The sequence below is a fragment of the Aptenodytes patagonicus genome, chromosome 1 (genome assembly GCF_965638725.1).
Source record: "Aptenodytes patagonicus chromosome 1, bAptPat1.pri.cur, whole genome shotgun sequence".
NCBI classification, from domain to species: domain Eukaryota; kingdom Metazoa; phylum Chordata; class Aves; order Sphenisciformes; family Spheniscidae; genus Aptenodytes; species Aptenodytes patagonicus.
The window spans coordinates 215985583-216007586 of NC_134949.1; the positions used below are offsets into that span (position 1 = coordinate 215985583).

Below are 22004 nucleotides of genomic sequence, written 5' to 3' on the forward strand. Positions count from 1 at the left end.
ATGGCTCTAAATATACCAGGCTTAGTATCTCTGAGTGTGTTTTTTATGTTAACTTTAGCTACTGGAATTTGGGCTTCTTGGAAAAGCAAAAAGGACCAGCAGAACAGAAACCCAACTGAAATGGCCATAGTTGGAGGCAGGAATATAAATGTTTTCATTGGATTGTTTACTGCAACAGGTAAGTTTTCTTAAAGGACTTTTAAAAGTTCTTCTTAAAACACATGCATTACACAGATCTGGGGGACTTTTCTTTCAAAGCAGGTGAACTCCTTTAATGTCAGGGCAGATTTTACCTGAGTGTGGCTTTAAAGGAGTATGGTTTCATGAATCATTTTGGGACGGATTCTTCCAAACCTCTTCACACTGAGCAGAACCTAATGTTTATGTAGATTCTTTTAAATTAAAGAGATTAATTTAAGAGTTTAGTTAAGAGTTAAAGAGTTTAATTTAAGAGTGACTGAAGAATACGACACTTTCATTAAGGAGGACTGTGGTCACAATCTTGAACGAGTTTCTGTTATCCAGCATAACAGAAGAATTTTACTCCTGGAACAATCCAGTTCTGTGTGGAATAAATTGCTACTCGTGGCGAGCATTGGCCTCTCTCCTAAAGAGAAAATGTTTCCCCACAGACTGCTGCTCTCCACTTCCCTTTTCTCTCCTTGCTGCCTGGCATAATCTGAAATTTGCTTCGCTGCCCTGTTTTTTGTGAAGGCTTCCCCAAGTGGTATTTGCCTGGCTAAGACACTTAAGCCTGTGTTGTAGGTTTGTATTCTGACTGCAGTGTCTGCTTGCATTTTTTTTTCCTAATGTCTATTTTCTTAGACTGTGTAAGTGATGCTCATGAAGGATGGTCTATCAGTCATGGCAGAATAACAAAGACAATTCTGTTTGCTCTAGCAAAAGTCTTCCACTGAGAAAAATGAAATTAAAAATGAGTATATTCAAATTGCCTCTAAATGTTTAAACATTGAGCTTTTCCATGCACCCATAGATATTCATTCTTGAACCTGGGAAATCATTTCGGGTGAGATACTAATACTGTTACCTGTACTCAGCAGCACATCTCACTATGGGAGAAAACTCTGGAAAGAAAATAGAAGTGTGATTAAATATTTGTATGAGAAAAAGGTTTACAAGCTCTCAGAGTGTTCTACAAGACTAGTTGAGAATATGTATCACAATTCTTACCTTTCCACCTTTCATGTTTACAGCGACCTGGGTTGGAGGAGCATATATCAATGGCACAGCTGAAATTGTCTACCTGCCTTCGAAAGGACTATTGTGGGTCCAGGCACCTGTGGGATTTGCCTTGTCCCTTGTTATTGGTAAATAATTCACGTAATCAGGACACATAAGCTTTAAAAAAAAATCATATATTAAGATGTGTAACAGAGTACAGAGTACGTTTTAAAGGTAATTTTGTTTCTTCAGTCTCCCATAGATCCAGAAAAAGCATTTATAAAGTTATCCTCTAAACTGAAACATAAGAAATTGGGGTAGCTTGGAGCTAGTGTAGAGTTTTGCCTCCTTGGAGCAATTTATAGAACAAAAATCTTATCTGAGAACTTTAGAAGCATGTGGCTATGTTCATATTGCTTTTTTATCATGGTCTTTTATTCACAGACTATTGAGAGTATTGGTATCATTTTAATTTTTTCTTCAAAATTTCTGTGTGATGAAATACTACTATCTTAATTTTTCCACTAAAATGCATTTTTCTGAGTAGTCTCATCTCAGGATGAATTTGTAGTGCATCCAGCTTATCCCACGTTACAGCTGGTCACTATTTTGTTGAAACTAAGCTAAGTTTGCAGTGTCCTATATACCTAAGTTGCCATTTCTAACTCCAAGAATTATTGGACTCATGCTGAGGTTCAGCTGTCTTGCCAAGACCAAAGTTTCTTCCAGTCCACACTGAGTTATACCATCAGTCTCTAGGGACACAGGAAGCAAGGAGACCTGTGCAGACCTTGCATAGGAATTTCTAAAAGAACAATAACCTTTATTCTCAAGTCAGAGAAAAGAGTCCAATTCATGTGAATATGAATCAGGCTTGGAAATATAGTGCCAGCATTTCTTATGTGAGTAATTCTTACTAATGAAATTGAGGAGTGCAGGTCTGATCCTGCAATCTTTACTCAGGTCAGTAGTGCCCAGACAAGCAGTCCTGTTGACTTCAGGGTTAGGCACAATACGTATTCTTTGGTTTTAATGAGACAGCTGTATGTCTGAAGTCTAATATTTAGATGAAGGCGGGTGGGACTCAGCTCAATGCATGGATTAAAACAATATAGTTCTGGGAAGAGACAATGAAGCCACCAAAATGAAAATGTAACCAGAAAAGGAATATATATCAACATGTTGCATCATGTGGTCAAGGACAAAAGTTTGTCTCTTTTTTAGCCAAATATGAGTCTTCAATGCCTCACTCTGCCTACTGACATTTTCCACAGGAAGCATTTCAGAAAACTTTGTGTCTCAGGTTGGTAGGTCATTGGAGATGGAGAGGAGACTACATGTGGGTGTCCTCTGAGCTAAGTTCCTGTTACAGTCACACAGGTATCTTATGCCATTGGGGGTGCCCTAGGGGGTCCTACCTGGTCTCCAGTAGCCACTCCAGAAAGATGTAGGTCTGCCAAAAGTGGAGGGTCATATCTGTCAGCTGTAAGCAGATGTCCTTTATAACCTGGGACCTCTCAGGTGGATGAAACACCACATTTAGGCAAGTGAATTGAGGCCCCGGTGTCTGGTTGGCTGCATCATTCTCTAGGGACCATTATGTACGAATTCCACACTCACTATATGGGTCTGATACCCAAATACTGTAGTATTCTTACTTTTTTTTCCTGGAATATAATACCTGTAAAATTCTACCAAAATGTCATCACTCTGATAGGTGGTTTCTTCTTTGTAAATCCAATGAGATCCAAGAATTATGTGACAGTGATGGATCCCCTTCAAGAAACTTATGGGAATGTGATGGGAAGCTTACTCTTCATTCCACCACTGCTAGGAGAGGTGTTCTGGTTTGCAGCTATCCTCGCATCCCTAGGTAAACACTTACTTTGCTGTTATATTTGTTAAAGGTCATGTGGCACAACTATCAGAGTATAATACGCATTTGGGAATTGTGTTGGACTAAGCTGTGGAAAGTTGTGCTTCATACCTCCTTTTGTGAGAAGAACACAAGCATTTCTCATTTCTGGAAAATATGGGTTTGGGTTTAAAACAAATGGCAGTAGTATATATTCATGATATTATAATAGAAAGGTCTGGCAATATGAGTTAGTACCTTCCTCTTGCCTGTGGGAAAGCAGATGTAAAAAGCAAAGTGCCTTGGAAAAGGCCATGCAGCAAGGTAGCAGCAAGAGCAGAAAGGGAACATGGGCTCTCCTGAGTCGTCACTCTGCCCACTCTCTGTAGACCATGCGCTTCTCATACAGTGTGGTGTGCTGGCATCGAGGGAATAACATATCCTTATTTATTCTGTATTCTGCATGTATGAAATCTGTCTTAAAATACTTGACCGCTGTCCTTGTCTGCAGGAGCAACAATGAGGGTCATCTTGGATATTGGAGGCTCTTTGGCTATCATCGTCTCAGCATGCACTGTCATACTCTACACTCTACTGGGAGGCCTCTACTCTGTTGCATACACAGATGTCATCCAGCTGGTTTTCATTACCCTCAGCCTGGCAAGTCCTGTGCATTTCTTTGTTACCAGTTTCCTAACTAAGGGAAAAAATCCTGCTCTTCTTTTCAGTATGTCTCAGACCAAAAATAACTCCACCAATACTGGCCCTTGCCCTACAGTTCCTCTTCAGGAGAACAGGCCTCCTGAAACATCTTACAGTCCTTATGCATTTCAGACAGTGCTCACAAAAGCTATTGGCCCTGCTGGGTGAACGCGGCTGCTCTGCTGAAGGCACCAATGGATCTGAATTACAGACTCATGTTTGTGATGATGCCATGAACCAGAAACATGTAGATTTAGAGTAAGGAAGGGGGAGAAAGGAAGACTCTTAGTCTGGGTTTAATCTTACGTAACTTTATGTTCTACATCTACCTTAATTCCAATATCTGAATAGGTTCTCCACGAACAAGGACCCTGGGGATGGTTAACTATTTCCGTTTCTATCCTAGTGGGTCTGTATCCCCTTTGCCCTGGTGAACTCTGCAACAGAAAGTATTTATTACACTGCAACTCATCAATCTTACCAAGACCCTTGGATTGGGAAGATAGAAAAACAGTATCTTGGAAGGTGGCTGGATGACTTCTTCTACCTGGTATGGAGTATTTCTTGGACAGGTGGTTGGGAGAAAGGATTGTGCAGGGACTTTCTGTCTGGAAAACTTGTGGGTTCTTCCAGCCACGAGTCCTACATTGCACAGTTGGCAGGGGAAGGATGATGAGTAAAACCTTCTCTCAGCCACTCTGCAGCACACTGAATGGAGTGGGGAGATCCAGGGCTCAGCTGTGGGAAGGAAAGAAGCAGTAGGGACACTCCATCCTTTACCCACATGAAGGAATCTACCTCTTGAGTAAGATCATCCAGGCAACTAGTTCCACTCCTGGCACCTGAATGAGGCATTTCCTACCTTTTGAGAGGTTGGTCATGCAGCCTCAATAGCGTGCTTTCACATAATTATGTAAAAATCCCTCTATTTGAAAAAAAAAAATTAAAATTACATGACTGCAGGTCATCAGCAAGCATGGTGCCATTGGCTCCACTGCACAACTCAAATTTTGAGCTACCAATATAGCCAAGACTACAGGAGGTTGTTATGCTCTTGCTAGACTGGTAATAGGGACACATCAAAGCTTGAGCTTGTTTGGTGAGGACAGAATCTTCAGATTTTATCTGATAAAATTTGTCTGCTAAGAAAGTGAAAATGGTGATTTTATTTTTAATTTTAGATTATACTCTAGCTAAGTTTGGGTAGATTTTTTACAAAAGTTGCATTCCTGAAAAACTTGTCTTCTCTTTTCCTTCCTCTGTGCCTGTTTCACTATGCCAAGCAACCTATTTTTCAGCTTTCTCAGTCTGCCAAACCATTAACCTGTTTTGATCAAAATTTCACATCCATCACAATGAAAACAAAGGAAAAGGACACCCTCAACCATCAGAGATATCATCCTCAATAGTTAAAGCTGGGCAACGTTTATGCGTCTGAAATGAGAGTTTTATAACAGTAAAGATTATCATCCATCTGAGTGGATGGATGATGCCCTACAGCAGGAAGCAGCCTGGTGGGTACCACTGGTAACATCTGAATATTTCAGGTGCTTGGGAGCATCCCGTGGCAAACTTACTTCCAAAGAGTGCTCTCCGCTGCCTCGCCAGGACAGGCAAGGCTCATCTCCTACCTCTCTGGACTTGGGTGCTTTTCAATGGCCATCCCCTCTGTGCTCATTGGTGCAGTTGCAGCATCAACAGGTAAAACTAATTGTTTGTCTCTGAATAATGAACATGTTTTTGTCAAAGGTAATAAAAACGGGATCCAAAGAAGTCCTGATTTAGACTTCAAATAACCTAATCATGTGTACCTAAAAGCATAGCCCTGGCCACCAACCTAGGTGGTCTGTACCAGAAATGTGGAGCCCTCTGAGGTTCAGTGCACAACTACCTAGAGACATTTAAACAGCCCCAAGACGTGTTTAAAGCCATTTCATTACGATGAAATGGCTTTTCATGGACCTTGTGTTGAGGAAAGATTAAGGCAGACCCCTTAAAACCCTGGATAATCCTATTTTCCAAGAAATCTTATGCTTGCTTCTGTTAATGCTTTCTGCATGTAAGGCCCAGTAATATTCCTACAGATTGTTAATAAGGTTCTGAAGAAAACCTGCTTGAAGGAATCAAGAAGTTCAGTCCTGTAAACTCACAGCCCCCGCCCAGGGGATCAGTCCTGCATTGGCTGTGAGCAAGGGTTAAAGAGCAGCCAGGTCACTGAACATTTAAAGAAATCAGCTGAACTCATTAATTCATCTGTCACTAGGGGCATCAGAACAAAACTCCCTTCTCCTCACAAGCAGGGTCTAGAATGCTGACCTTTAACTGTCCCAGTTCTGGAAACATACGAAGCACAGCTATTTCTATAGATGCTACTGCAGAAAAGGAAAATCTTTGATCTAGTGAGAGCTGCAGCATGCTAAGGGGAATCACAAGAGACCATAAGAGAATCCAAAAAATTAATCCAAGTGCTAAAATACCGAGTGGGTCTCAGTCCTTAGCCCTGTTGTGACTGGTTCCTGTGGAAAGGCAGCTTCAAAGACAGCAGAAATGTCAATGAAGGATTTGTTGTGACTTTTCTTTGTTCTGTTTTAAAGACTGGAACCAGACAAGCTATGGTCTTCCAAGTCCACTCGAGAGAGGGGAATCGGCGATGATACTGCCACTTGTTTTACACTATCTCTGCCCAGCATACATCTCCATTGCTGGTTTGGGAGCCATTGCTGCTGCCACAATGTCCTCTGCAGATTCAGCTCTTCTCTCCGCTGGCTCCATGTTCGCTCACAACATCTACAGAAAAATCCTGAGGAAAAAGGTACTTGGTTACAGCATTCAATAGTTTTGGTGTCAGGAAAGATGCTTTTGTTTCAAGACCGTTTCAAATCCAGTCTGTGTAGTCTGCGATTAGAGGTCTGTCCTTCAGCTGCTGAACTGAGTTCTGGACCCAGCGCTTCAAACATAGGTCAGGGGTGTTCATATCCTTGGTAGGGATACAAATACCCACACTGGTGAGCTTTGCTCTTTATAAAATGACTAGTATAAAATTTGGACTAGGATATTAATGGAAACAGCATAAAACCATGACCCTTAAAATTACAGAGGGCAGCTCCATCTCCAGGAGTGCCTGCCTCGGGCGGCTGCTGGTGGCAAGCACTGCCTGAAAGCAGTGAGGGCTTGGTGAGAACCAGCCCACGGCACGGCAGAGCTGGTCACCCCGCCAGTAAACGCCGTGTCTGTAATGTTACAATCTCTGTTTTACAGGCGACGGAGATGGAGGTCTTATGGGCCATGAGGACCTCCATGCTGGTGTTTGGGGCCGGGGCTGCCGGTCTGGCTTTTTACTCCAGCTCTATCTATGACCTCTGGTTCCTCAGCGGGGAGCTGGTGTACGCCCTGCTCTTCCCGCAGCTCTGCTGCGCCCTTTTCGTTCCCAGCACCAACACCTATGGCTCGGCTGCCGGCTTCTTGGTTGGGCTCCTCCTGAGGCTGCTGGCAGGGGAGCCTGCCCTGAGCATCCCCCCCGTCATCTGTTACCCAGCCTGTTCCCTGGTGAATGGGACCTACAGCCAGCTCTTCCCCTTTAAAATATTCACCATGCTTCTCACCCTGGGGACAATCGTTGCTGTTTCATACCTGGCTGCAGTTTTGTTTCAGAGAAACCTCCTTCCCCGCAGGTGGGATGTTTGCAATATCACGGGGGGAACCGGCACCCTCATCCCCCTGCAGCAGATGGAGAAACAGATGGGTTCACCAACGGTTGCACTAGAAGAGAATCATGATTAAATGTGGGGCCTCATTTGAAAGGTCACGGTGCATTCAGCCATTAAGAGTATGGCACAAACAGCACTGCTCTTCCCTTTGCTTTCTCCCGTAAGGAATTATTTAAAGTCCTCACAAAGTAATAAAGACACACTCTGTTCATCCAAGGAGAATGTGTGATCTTGAAGTTTGCAATGATTAAAGGTGCGTGGTGATGGAGCACAATCTTGTGGTGGTGACCACGGGGCACCTCGGGCCCCAGCAGTGTTTGCTTCGGGGTGCCCCTGGTACCCCACCCGAAAGCAAGGCTACAAATCACACTCCAACATTTATGGCATTCTCAAGTCACATACTTTTCTCACCACAAAGGAGACAAATTAGTGTTTAATAGATTGGGTATTCTTGATTAAAAAAGAAGGGAGCAAACCTGTTCCTATTACCACAGCTAGAGTTTTAGCATAATCATCAAATGGGAGCACATCAAACCTATAAAAACACAGATTACTGAGTGCAGTGCAACCACCACAGCAGTCCAGCAGTAATATCAGTTCTGCACCATTCTTTGTAAGCTTTACAAAGCTTTCCTTGATACCGCAAAAGCTTTTGCATATGCCTCTCCCCAGACGTGGTCTCAGGCCACGCAGCCAGTCTGCTGCCACATAGCTGAGAAGACATCCCCTCTCATATGACCTGGTAAGGCAGAGGCAGATGAGCAAGATGAAGCAACAGCCCTTAATTACTGGATAAGAAAGTTTTACATAGCCACTATTTACAAAAACTCAACCAGCTGGAAAAATGGAGGTGCCAGAGAGACTCTTGAATGAGTCTTCTCTAAAACACCTGGTTAAATCACTCGTGTGAAGGTGTTACCCAAGCACAGCAGTGGGATGGTGTGGGACACATACACAAACTGGTGTGTGAGAACTCAGAGGACTGTGATGACAGAAAGGTGCTGGAATCTGATCCTGAACCTGCCTGCAGGGACATGAAATCCTGAGGGCAAGATCCCAAAAGATTCAAGCCCCCAGGTCTGTACAGAAAAGCCCCTGATACCTTGTTGGCATAAATTCTCAATGGGTCAGAAGAAAAGCAACCCAGCTAACTAGTGAGTTTGGCCTCTAGCCTGAAGTCTGATGGACCAAGACCATCCCACAGTGGCATGGGTCATTAAGATGGGAGCTGAAATAAAGATTCAGAAGGATCCTGCAGTGATGGCTCACAGAAGGCTGTCATTTTATACTTCCCTCTGCAGCTGTGCAGTGGCTCACCAGGGGTCAGTCGCAATCCACCCACAACAGCCAGCAGGAACCGCACTCTGGGCAGCCCCTCGCCACAAAACCTTTACAAAGCGGTTGTGGGAGCTGCTGTGCATGGAAACACCTGGCACTGTTGGAGGGAAGATATTTACTGACATATCCAAAATACCCCAAGGCACAGCAACCCTGACAGCCAACTGAGCTGTCGAGGGTGAAAACAATACGCTGCTCGGTGAATTGCTTCCAGCACGTGCTGAACACCCCACTGTGCATGCACAAGGCGAGAAACTCTGCTGGTGCCACCATGCACGGCTGCAGCAAGCTCAGCAAGGAGCCATGTGTCACTCTGAACTGTACCAAGGCAAGTGCAGTGGCTCAGGAGGAGGACTGGCAGCCCTAAGCTCTTGATATGGCTTTGATGACTCTGCTCCCTATGGGGAGCATCTATCTCCCTTAAAATACCCATCCTCAGCAAGGTGGAGATTCTGCTCCTCATCAGAAAAATATCACACAACTTCATGCTTTGCCCTAGCATTAGTAAACACCTGGGCACACTTAACTTCCCATGCATAGCAGTCCTGTTGATATCTTTTGTTTAACCAAGACCAGAAATTCTTTCCTGTATCTCTAGAGACTGTCATGAAATATTAATTATAACGTGTCTAGAAAAGGGAAAAAAAACTGTTTTGAAAATTAAAAGCATTACCATTAACTATGGCCCTAGGCAGTCACCCACTGAAGTCTTTCATACCCCAGTGATTTGAGTGGGAGCATGTGAGGTCATGCTTAGCTAAGGGAGACACTAAAGCTATCGTTACCATAGCACCAAAAGAACAGGGCTGCTGTTGTTAAATCTTAGTTACGGTATGCTGATCCAAGCATACTCCCCTGAAAGATTTAGGGATGACCTAGTTTGGGGACCTGTATGGCCCTCTGTGTGGAGCAGACCAAAGCTGGCATAGTGCACTTGCACAAGGGCACAGACCTGCTGCACGGCCCAGATGAGAGTGAAACTCCAGTGTCCTCATGTCAAGGTCAGCATCCCACTCACCGACCATCCCACCTAGCGGCTCTGAAAGGCGAATGACTACATCTGGAGATATCTTTTCTCCACGCCACTGTGCCCAACTTCTCCTGCTGTTCCCCTGCAGAGTCATGAAGTTTGATATTAAAGCCTTTCCGTGCTCACACGCTTGGCCTGGCGGGCAGTGGATCCACAGCTTCCTGAGACAGCACTGAAGGACAGCACTCTGGGGTAGGACATTGCTGAAGAGCGTCACCACCACCGTCACATCACCATCCAGCATCACCGCAGAAAACTCCCAGTGACTTCAAATAGGAAATTCTTAGCACTGTAAGGGGTATCTGGCATACTCATCAGAGACACTTTGCCCTTACAAAGCTTCTCTGAATTTCATACCACTAAAACACGCTTTGCTTCGTGTGGAGAGACGAAAATTGCAAAGATACAATTACTGTAACTCTCCTGAATGTTTACCATTTTCCATCCTTATATGACTCCCTCCTCAGAACATCCCCCAGCAAGCTTAAAAAGAAAACATTCATCAAGGTCAGGCAAAGTTTTGAAAGCAATTATCTGCAAGTAAAATAAATATAAAAGCAATTCTAGCCTATACTTAATGACAAAATGCCTAGTTGTTCCAGCCCAGCACACCCAAAGTCCTTGAGGTGTTGCCAGCACGGGGGATAATGACCCAGCTCCCATGAAATCATTCCTCTCACAGGTTACTGCCTCCAGTTCAGTATTCCTTTTTTTTTCCTTGCCCCCTCTTTATGAAAAATTTGCTCAAGCACCGGAGGGTCCCAATTTACCCCTCCACTTGTGGATTTAACTCCTTTACCTCCTCAATGTGTCCATGCCAATGACTGTACAGTTCCAGTTTTCATTAACTTTTCCCAGCCTAGACAGCTGCTACCTGTTTCTGGCATTTTTGAGGTTAGTAATACCCTATCTGTCATGTCTAATTTAAAAAAAAAAAACCAACAAACATGTAATTTGGGAAGCCTTTGGTTTGCAGTGAGTTCTCAGCATCTCATCAGATCCTCACCAGGCATCTTTGGGTGTCTGGTTTACGTAGATGAGAAAAATAGGAACATAACATTTCTGAAGGGAAATCTACATCTCTTCCCCTTCTCACTTATGCTAATTTTTAGGATTTCCGAAATGTGTCCTCACTGGAATGACAGCTGGCATCCAGCAAGAAAGCAAAGAAACACTCGCAGGTTTGCCAGACATTTCTAGCACTGTGTCCTGGTTTCGGCAGGGATAGAGTTAATTTCCTTCCTAGTAGCTGGTACAGTGCTGGGTTTTGGATTTAGGGTGAGAACAAAGTTGATAACGCACTGATGTTTTAGTTGTTGCTAGGTAATGCTTACACTAGTCAAGGACTTTTCAGCTCCCCATGCTCTACTGACTGAGAAGGCTGGAGGGGCACAAGAAGCTGGGAGGGGGCACAGCCAGGACAGCTGACCCCAACTGGCCAAAGGGACATTCCATACCATGGGACGTCATGCTCAGTACATAAACTGGGGAAAGCTGGCCGGGAGGGGGCCGCTGCTTGGGGATTGGCTGGGCATCGGTCGGCGAGTGATGAGCAATTGCATTGTGCATCACTTGTTTTGTATATTTTTATTTTATTTTATTTTATTTTATTTCAATTATTAAACTGTTTTTATCTCAACCCATGAGTTTTCTCACTTTTACTCTTCCGATTCTCTCCCCCATCCCACCAGGGAGGGGGGAGCGAGTGAGCGGCTGTGTGGTGCTCAGTTGCCAACTGAGGTTAAACCACGACACACTGTCAGGGAGATACTTCCATGTGAGCAATGAGCTGTGTGGGGCCAGGGTGATCCTCTCATCATTTCCACACAAATGCCATTGTGCTGGTTTTGGCTGGCATAGAGTTAATTTTCTTCATAGTAGCTAGTGTGGGGCTATGTTTTGGATTTGTGCTGAAAACAGTGTTGATAACACAGGGATGTTTTAGTTACTGCTGAGCAGGGCTTACACAGCATCAAGGCCTTTTCTGCTCCTCATACCACCCCACCAGTGAGTAGGCTGGGGGGGCACAAGAAGCTGGGAGGGGACACAGCCAGGACAGCTGACCCCAACTGGCCACAGGGATATTCTATACCATGTGACATCATGCTCAGCATATAGAGCTGGGGGAAGAAGGAGGAAGGGGGGGACGTTCGGAGTGATGGCGTTTGTCTTCCCAAGTAACCGTTACGCGTGATGGAGCCCTGCTTTCCTGGAGATGGCTGAACACCTGCCTGCCCATGGGAAGGAGTGAATGAATTCCTTGTTTTGCTTTGCTTGCATGCATGGTTTCTGCTTTACCTGTTCAACTGTCTTTATCTCAACCCACAAGTTTTCTCACTTTTACCCTTCCGACTCTCTCCCCCGTCCCACCAGGGGGGAGTGAGCGAGCAGCTGGGTGGTGCTCAGTTGCTGGCTGGGGTTAAACCATGACAGCCGTGCTCTCTGGCTTTATCCCACATGCCACACACCAATCGTCCCTCGCAGTTCTCAGACTTTACTACAACCTCTGCTGGAGAATACATCAGGTCAGGTAGAAGAGTTTTTCAGTCTTGTAATAACTTTTCCTGCTCTAGATCGCCACTGACTTTTTTGTGCTCCTATAACAAGGGAAGAATTCAAAGGCATTAATCCCCCACAACAGGATATTTGTAAATCCAGAAAAAAAAGCAAGCTTGCTTTGCTGATCTTTAAAGCTTCGAGGCAATCCATCATCCCCAGGGATGGGAATGCTGCTGCAGCAAAGCATGGCTTTCTCTGCCCCCCAGGTAGGGGCCAGGATCATCTTTGTGACTGGAATTTGGGCTGTCTGGAATAATCAAAAAACGGAGAAAAATGTGAACTGGAGTAAGGTTTCCATTATCAGACACAAAAAGCATGAACATTCCAAATGATGTAGAGCTAAAATTTTCCTTAAGTCTGCTGGGAAATGTCTTTCTTCAACATTAAACAACCTAAAGAACAGGTAATATTTTGTTTCAGTTCTTTGGCCAAATGGTTGTTTTGTGGATTTTTTTAAAATCTTTTGGCAGGTCTCTTGAAGTAATACAGGATCTGCCTTGGCAGAGGTGTCCATTTTCCTCCTCCCCTCCTCACTTTCCCTCCACCAGCTATCTTATCTGACCCTGGAGGTATTGCTGCACAAGTTAGACTTTGCAAATCTACCTTAGGCAACTCACTTGACTCACTCGTGCTTTAGTTTCCCAGTCCCTTGAAGAGGGACAGCATTTTAATTGATTCCAAGGAGGATTTTGAGATCTTTGGAAGAAAGGTCTGTTATACATGGTGAACACTCATTTTGCATGAGTTGAGAACTTCTGTTCATAGCTGGAGGGCAGTTTTCCTGGTCAGTTTAATTCACAACCCTGAACAAGTAGGGGTTGTTTATCTTTGCTTTAGCAAGGCTTTTGACACTGCCTCTAACAAAATTGTCACAAGCAAACTGATGAAGTACAGGTTAGATAAGCGGACAGTGAGGTGGACTGAAAAGTGGCTGAACTGCCAGGCTCAGATGTCTGTGATCCACAGCACAAGGTCCAGCTGGATGCCAGTCACTAGTGGTGTACCCCAGGGTTTGATGCTGGGACCACTACTGTTTAGCATCTTCATTAACGGCCTTAGTGCTGGGGCACGGTGCACACTCAGCATGTTTGCAGATGATACAAAACCAGGAGTGGCTGATACAGCAGATGGGTCTGCTGCTGTCCAGAGGGACCTGGACAGGCTGGAGAAATGGGCTGACAGAAACCTCATGAAGTTCAGCAAAGGGAAGTGCGAAGTCCTGCACCTGGGGAGGGATAACCCCAGGCAGCAGGACAGGCTGGGGGTTGACAAGCTTGAGAACAGCTTTGCAGAAAAGGACCTGGGGATCCTGGTTGCCAGCAAGCTGACCATGAGCCAGCAATGTGCCCTTGTGACAAAAAATGCCAACAGCCTCCTGGGCTGCATTAGGCAGAGCATTGCCAGCAGGTCAAGGGACATGACTCTTTGTCTCCACACAGCCCTGGTGAGGCACATCTGGAGTGCTGTGTCCAGTGCTGGGCTGCCCAGTACTACAGAGACATAGACTTACTGGAGAGAGTCCACTGAAGGACTACGAAGATAATTAAGGGCTTGGAACATCTTTCATATGACAAGAGGCTGAAAGAGCTGGGACTGTTCAGCCTGGAGAAGAGAAGGCTCAGGGGGATCTTATCAATGTCTATAAATACCTGAAGAGGGAAAAAAAGAAGACAGAGCCAGACTCTTCTCAGTGGTGCCCAGTGAGAGGACAAGAGGCAATGGGCACAAACTTGAAACACAGGATAATCCATAAGAAAAGTCGTCTTCACTGTGAGTGTGGTCAGTCACTGGAACAGGTCACCTACTCCATCCTTGGAGATATCAAAGCCAACTGGACACAGGTCTGAGCAACCTGCTTTCGCTGACCCTGCTCTGAGCAGGAGGTTGGACTAAATTTCCAGAGGTGCCTTCCTACCTCAGCCGCTCTGTGATTTTGTGACCCTAGAAGAGTGCAATGCCAGTCTCATGGCAGGATCAAGAAGCTAAACTCCTTCAGCAGCAGCATCCCTTCGGTGGGCTGGACTGGGGTTCTTTTCAGATATGTTCTCACTTTAGTCATTGGTAATAACAAAAGTTGAATCCTAGAAGGTTTTAATTTTGAAGTTATTGTAAAACTGTGCTTTTTTTATTGCTGTACAGTGATCTGGATCCAAAATTCTCCAAGACAACAGAAGTCCAGCTTAGTCGGCTGCATGCAAGTGTTTATGAAAACTAACAAAAGCTGGGACAAAAAGGGCAGAACAGTCTGGATCATTTATGTGAATATGGGTGTGATAAAGAGTCTTCAAGGCTCCTGGTGCTGTTTTGTTTTGTGCATGATAATGAGCAGAAAGAGTCTAAAAATGGGAAAAAGAGCTTCCAGATGAAAAGGGTGGCTGGACTGGGTTTTGGTCAGCTACCTCAAAGGAGATGAAGAGCCTCTTGGACATTGCTTGTGCTGAATCACTCCATGTGGAGCCCAGTGGACTCAAAGGTTACATCTACATGACTAAATGCTTCTGCATGATGGAGCAGTTCTGGGCCCCTAGGCCAAGTTGTAGAGTGAACGCAACCAGACTGTGGGGGTGCAAAGCCTGCTGGAATAGACGTGGAAGACTGCAAAAGTTGGAGGAGCCAAATCTAGTTCAATCTCAGTCCTCTGGAGCGGTCTGAACTTTCTCCAGAATAGCACCTGAGTTTTGGTTTTGAAGAAACCAGTTGGTTCAGTCCAAAAAAGAGCCAGGGAATTCACTAACATTCACACAAAGTGGACAGTCAGCGGCCCGGGACCTGGGACTGAACTGAGAGGATAAAATATTTGCAGTAGACAGACTTAAAGCAGCAAATGCCAGCATCTGAGCAGCACTCTACTGTCGCCTGGGCTGGCAGGATCCACTGAGATACCCTGAGGCTTCCATTGTCTTGGTTTTCCTTGACATTTTTAGAATTCATCTCCTGTGGAACGTCTGAGATGGTATCAGACAGAAATTTGATTAAGAAACAAGAACAATACAAAATCAATGCCATGTACATTAGGTGGATTAACAACTGGCTAACTGACAGGTCTTCAAATGTAATTATAAGTAGAAAATTATCATGCAGTATCTGAATCTCTAGTGAGGTTGATTCCTGGCATTATACTTTTGAACTGCACTTATCAGTGACTGGGTAGGCAATGAGGAGCAGTCCACATTGTGTGCTCAGCTGGGCAAACAAACAAGATGCACTTCAGTATGGACTAGTGGACAATCTAACGCAGATGTCTATAGACAGATCAGGTGAATCATAGTCTAAAACTGACTATTGCCTGTATTGCCCTGCAAGGAAGCCCCGAGTGATGCTATGCACCGTAATGGCTGGAAAGATGCCTGGTGGAAAAGGACCTGGGGGTGCTGGTCGACAGCTGTCTGAACATGAGCCAGCAGTGTGCCCAGGTGGCCAAGGCCAATGGCATCCTGGCCTGTATCAGAAATAGTGTGGCCAGCAGGAGTAGGGAAGTGATCGTGCCCCTGTACTCGGCCCTGGTGAGGCCGCACCTCGAATACTGTGTTCAGTTTTGGGCCCCTCACTACAAGAAGGACGTTGAGGTGCTGGAGTGTGTCCAGAGAAGGGCAACGAGGCTGGTGAGGGGTCTGGAGAACAAGTCTTATGAGGAGCGGCTGAGGGAACTGGGACTGTTTAGCCTGGAGAAAAGGAAGCTGAGGGGAGACCTTATTGCTCTCTACAACTCCCTGAAAGGAGGTTGTAGCGAGGTGGGTGTCGGTCTCTTCTCCCAAGTAACAAGCGATAGGACGAGAGGAAATGGCCTCAAGTTGCGCCAGGGGAGGTTTAGACTGGATGTGAGGAAAAATTTCTTTACTGAAAGAGTGGTTAAACATTGGAACAGGCTGCCCAGGGAAGTGGTTGAGTTCCCATCCCTGGAAGTATTTAAAAGACGAGTAGATGAGGCGCTTAGGGACATGGTTTATTGGGCATGGTGGTGTTGGGTTGACGGTTGGACTCGATGATCTTAGAGGTCTTTTCCAACCTTAATGATTCTATGATTCTATGTTGAAATTTAGATGAGATTAATCATACCCAGAGCATGTTCCTGCTACTTTGATAATCTCTCTTCTCTCACAGGCAGGGCTTATGACAAGATCCAATGTCTGGAGGTTAAAACTAGACAAATTCAGACTACAAACAAGGCTCAGCTTTTAAGGACCTTTTAAGGTCCTTTAAATGTTAGAACAATTTGCCAAGGATTGAGGTGGATTCTTCATCACTAAAAATGCTACAGTGAAATTGGAAGCCTTTCTGAAAGTTATCCTCTGTTTTAAGGAGGAATTCATTCAGGGATCCCTAGGGTATGTGATGTCCAGCCCAGAGTTCAGACTGGCAAACCCCCGTGATGTCTTCTGTTCCTTACTTCTTCCAACCCCGACCTCACGGCTGGAGATGGGCAACCATGTACCATCCAGGTAACCACTACTGCTTTTAGCTTAATGCTGACAAATGCTCAGCGCCTTGTTGTTACACTTGAGCTCCAACCATGGAGAAGAAGTCAAGACCATAGTGTGACTTGGGAACTCTTGCTATGCAACTGCAAGCTGTGACACTTGCATTGCATTGCAGAAAGGGCATGACAGGGTTTTCTTTAATACAAACGTGGGAATTAGTTTCTCCCAGAGTTCACCTATGCTCATAATTCAATAATAACAGACCTTGACTTGATTACAGAATTGGAGAGAAATTTTACGCTATGGGATTAAAGCAAACTGAAAAATTTCCAACTTTTTCACTTTTTTTACAATTTTGGTGAACTGTGCAACAGCGTGCTGTACATTGCATAATGCAGCTCTGGACAGGGCTCAGATCACAGCATGATGAGCACAGTACAAGGGCTGATATGCAACAGAACTGAACAGGACAGTTTGAAATGATGCCTAGCAGAGATTAATTCCCCTGCACATCCCTTAATCATGCTAAGTTTTCAAGCCTAACTATGATAATTAATTGCAAAGATTAACTATCTATCTAATTGGTGATTGTCATATTAGATGGAATTAGGAAGGAACAGGTAGGGAGCCCTGCCAGTTTGAAAGTGTTCATTTGCACAGGCAAGGAAACAAGAGGGGAGAGCAGAAGATCCACAGACAGGAAAGAGAGAGAAACACACGGGAAATGGGATTGAGGAGCACAGCACAGGATAGTCATAGATATGGTGCTCAAAGTGAGAATATTCTCTTCTGTGGGGAAATATTCCCTCCTGGAGGATGCTTAAAGTGACAAGAAGGTACTGAACAATGGCCAGAAGCTCAGCAACTAGTAACATCCACCTTCACCCAAACCTGCCTTTGACATCAGAAAAAGGTCTGTGTTGGATAAATTTACCCCATTTTCCCAAATCATCATTAATTAAGGGAGAACTGGGATGTAGGAGTGGAAAGTTTATGCGTGGTAAAGGGGAACTTTCAGTTCTACTTTCCCAAGTAGCATTCTTCTCAGTTAGATATCACACATACTGGACCTTGAATATTAGGAGCTATGCAGTTGTCATCATTTCATCAGGTAGTGAAACAGAGATAAAGAAAAAGGGGCCCATTTAGGTACTGAAAGGGCTTTTTTCATTTTTTTAATTTCTTGGCCTCACTATGCAGTTACTATTTGTAAATGTAAGAAGCACTTTATGGACAGGGAGTTATACACTGGACATAAACCAGAGACATTTGGTTTCCAGAAATGAGTTATTTTATGCACCACTGGTGTGCAGCTTCTCCTTGGATGGATGTGGCTGGTTAGAGACAGGCTTTCATACCACTGCTCTGGACCCGAGGAGAAGGTATATGGGAAGCAATAATCAGGTCTGTAGTGGGAAAGTAGGCAGGTTGTATTAACTGTGCCCTCTCTGAGGTTCTCAGGCACTGAGAATAACACACTACTCTGAAAATTAAGTCTTTAATGTCTATGAGCACTGATGGCCACCTGAGCACTGGTGGCCACCTGAACGGCAAAGCATAAATGAAAAGATAGCCTTTAGCCACACTGCAGTCACCAAAGGCCATGCAGAGGTTGTGTCCTGACATCACTGAAGGAAATTAATGCCACCTTAGCATGAATTCATGCTACTTGCATGCAGTCTACGAAAGATTACTGCTCAGTCCCATCAAGGTAGATCTAGATCAACCTCGCTGAAGCTGCTTTGGCTATATAACCCCCTCATCAGGAGGAAAGTCACCTTTGCACATATTAGTCTGGGAATAAGACTGTGAAAAAAGTGGAAATGAGGCTGAAATCAAACCTGCAATCTCTGCCCTGGGGCTCCTTCAGCTCGTCCAGTTAAAATACAGGTCCTCCACAGGCTTATGAGAGGTTTTCCCAAAAGCAGGAATCAAACATCAAACATTTAATAAGGATCAGAGATGAATACAGATTGAACATCAAACTTTTCCCCTCAGTTGCTGTATTGATGTTTCTACATCAATTCATTAAGAGACCACCTTTCCAAAGCCCTTCCAGGTTCAGAGAATTGTTTAGACATTTGAAATAGAAATCTGGGATACAGAAATATACAGGTAAACTTAAATTTGCAGAAAACACTAAATTCACAAAACTAAAAGGCCTCTCAGAAAAGTAAAACCTACAGAAAAAAAAATTAAATGCTGTTTGAAGTAGACGAAGGCTGGGCAAACCTTTCAAGAGCACTAGATGAACTGCCCCTGCTTGCTGTCCTTAGGACCAAGCACTTCTTTTAATTCCATGTGTAACTTGATTTATGAGAGTACTCCCATTCACTTCATCATGGTGATTCAAATCTAGGAAACACTACACAAACTGAGGTCGTGGTCTTGCAGTGGTCTCTCTGCATGTGAGACTCGGTGCACACACATGAAGCTCCAGGAAGTCCTGGGGCTTTGGACAAGGCTCTGTGCTGATCAGCTGTGTGTGCTGTTGTGTAGACCCTTCTTGGAAACTCAAAATGAACCCCACAGGGTGGCAAGACCACAGCTAGGGAAGGGTGTAGAAAAGACAAGGGGCTACAGCTTGCAATATGGATCATAGGTTTGGCCATGTTAGACCTTGCTTTTAACTTTGCAGTGGAGATAATGTCTGTCAGATTGGCACACTACTGTTAAAACCAACAGCAAAACTTAAAACTGGCTAGTTAGATATAAAACCTGGAATTTCTAGCTCTACTTCCACTGTGGAGTCCAACATCATCATACACTGGCCCTGTTGCTATGAAAGACCAAATTCTAGGTCCTACACATTTTTCGTAAAGCAAGCACCGTGTCTGAGAGCCCTTATCCAAACACCATACGCCAGGGCTATAAAATACCCAAGAGGGAAAGGATGCTTACCTTCAAGATGTGAATGCGATACTAAAACTCACTCAGGCTCCAAATTCCTGCAGGCAGATTCCATATGGGAGAAGCCCCGCTGCTGTGCTCTGCCAAAGATGAACACCACCCTACCCAGTTCTCCTCTCCCCCGCACAACTTGCAGGGCAATGCAAATGCCGGGTGCCAATCCTGATGTGCACGGCAAGAAAGGAGAATGGGTTTTTTTGGGAAGTTGGAAGAAACAGGACCAGCAGGAGAGGCAGAATAGAGGCTGCACTCACCGCTCCCCCAGTTGTGCTGTTATGGGCGAGAGAATGCGTAAGTCACGTTTTGGTCTGCAAATTTTTATTTGAACTGTATCACTCTAAATATCCCTCTGGTAGGAATTTCAGGCAAGGATTTTGTCACTGGATACAACTGGAGGGTCTCCTGTTCTTCAAATCAAGTTTTGAGAACATACTAAAAAGGTAAGACAATTTAAGTTTCCTTTTCCTTAAACATTGCAGCCCTGGCATGTCCTGTGAGATGCGACTTACTGGGCAGTGTTGAGTCCACCCGATCACCATTCTTCACAAGATGTTTTAGGTACAAATGTTGCCGAACTCCCCATCCAGACACCCAAATTGCAGGGAGGTTTTAATTATTTACTCTCTAGCACCACCTAAGCGCAGCCCCAAGTAACACAAACCAGCGCTTCCCTTTCAGAGCACGCCTTTCCCCGCGCCCTGAATGTGGCTCTTGTAGTATCACCAGAAGGGTCCTCATGAGGAGATGCAGACTGCCACCAAGCACCATCGCCTGCCACTTGCCAGTCAGATACGCACCTCCCCAAGTGGCCGGTGGCCTTTGGGCCCTGGCAAGGCACCTGCAGCCCGTCCCAGGTCACTGTGCACTGGGTGCCTCTATTAAGGTTGTTGGGAGGTCTTCCACTGTCAGTGATGGTGCTGCATGACCTCCTCCACCAGCCACCTACCCACACTGCACTCCTGCAAATTAGAGGCAAAAAATAAATGAAGTTTCCATCTCTGATATGTTTGGAGCAGTTCCTAAGTCCACCCATCACACAGGCTGAGGTGGGGAGCTGGGGCCAAGGCTATAATTGATGTTGTGACATCCGTGGTGCTCCAGGAGGAAACCACCGATAGTGCATGTGCAAGGGTCTGAGCTGTGACTGCCCTGAGTTACCCACACTTGCTTCTGTGGGAGACACCATAATTACATCACCATTGCTCAATCATGGTCGTTATTTGAAAAGCAACATGCCTAAAATGCTTCAGCAGTCATTCTGCAGGGCCGGATTGGGCTTGACTCGATTTGCTTCAGTGCTGCGCATTCCCAGCTGCCCAGGTGCAGTGTCCAGCCATGGGAGGCAACACGGGCAGCAAGGCTGCCCACAGCGAAGAGTATCAAGCCTGGCTCTGCAGAGAGACACTGTGGGCAGTCCCTGCTCAGCCCTTCTGCAAACCCAGAGAGAGCCTACATCAGTGGTAGAAAAAGAGGGTTCTGGTTTCGGCAGCTCAGTTAGACCACGTGAGGACACGGCTGTGCTGACAGGGCAGGTCAAAATAAATTCTTTGCACCAAATTTATACCAAATGAAATGGAGAGGTGCTCAGGTGATCCACATAAAAAGAGCTGTTGAGACTCAAGTGTAGATATTTAAATGGTCCATTTCAACTAGACCAGCTTAATCATGCTTAATTATTGCCTTGTTTAATTATTACTCATGCTTAATTCTGTTTAAGTTCTCACCTAATCTGTACATATCACTACTCCTGCATCTTAGGACAGTGACAGAATTGGAGACGGGAGACAGGCTTGAGCACCTGGGGCATCCCAAGATTTGGGATGACAAAACCTTGTGCTATTCTGGTAACAGCAAGGAGAAAATCAAAACTCACAGGGAAAAAAGGGAAGGCACAAGAGCCCCTTTGTGTATTTTCCCCTTTTTGAGATTGTTTTCATTCTGCACATAGTGGATAGATGTGCCATTTGCTTTCCTGAATTCTGCAATTGAAATTATTCACACTGCTAATAATCAATAGTGAAAAGTACCATGGATCAGCAAAGTAGAACCAGAGTATCTTGGAAAATGGTCAGATGATTCTTACATGTGATAAAAGCTCCTTTTATATTTTCTTTGTATGGTGTAACACTAACCAGGCCCTTTTCTAGACAACAGACAATAACTTCAGACATTGATGTGAAGTGAAGGGTTATATGAATCACTGACCTTCTGGTGTCCTGGTCAAACTGGAACACAAATATTTTTATTTAATCAGAAACGCATTATTATTTTGCTAGTATTAGTTTGTCTTTGTTTTCTGAAAT

At 44.8% G+C, this 22004-nt stretch overlaps 1 protein-coding gene and 1 long non-coding RNA gene across 2 annotated transcripts in view; one reads left to right on the forward strand and one right to left on the reverse strand.

Moving 5' to 3' along the window:
• LOC143155482 (high affinity choline transporter 1-like) lies at positions 1-7639 on the forward strand. Its single transcript, XM_076328298.1, has 8 exons — positions 1-178; positions 1215-1328; positions 2900-3055; positions 3549-3697; positions 4146-4289; positions 5287-5440; positions 6334-6551; positions 6998-7639. The coding sequence occupies exons 1-8, from the start codon at positions 1-3 to the stop codon at positions 7517-7519; spliced, it is 1635 nt and encodes a 544-aa protein (XP_076184413.1). The 3' UTR covers positions 7520-7639.
• LOC143155484 (uncharacterized) overlaps positions 6489-22004 on the reverse strand; it is a 21866-nt gene continuing 6350 nt past the window's right edge. The window contains exons 2-3 of the long non-coding RNA XR_012994423.1: positions 7370-7456; positions 6489-6539 (exon numbers count right to left, since the gene is read on the reverse strand). This is a non-coding gene — a long non-coding RNA (uncharacterized LOC143155484). The remainder of the gene's footprint in view (positions 6540-7369; positions 7457-22004) is intronic.

Coding starts and splice junctions, on each gene's coding strand:
- LOC143155482 (XM_076328298.1), top strand. CDS start 1: ATGGCTCTAAATATACCAGGCTTAGTATCTCTGAGTGTGTTTTTTATG. Junction 5,441..6,333: donor TGCAGTTGCAGCATCAACAG/GTAAAACTAATT, acceptor TCTGTTTTAAAG/ACTGGAACCAGACAAGCTAT. Junction 6,552..6,997: donor GAAAAATCCTGAGGAAAAAG/GTACTTGGTTAC, acceptor TCTGTTTTACAG/GCGACGGAGATGGAGGTCTT.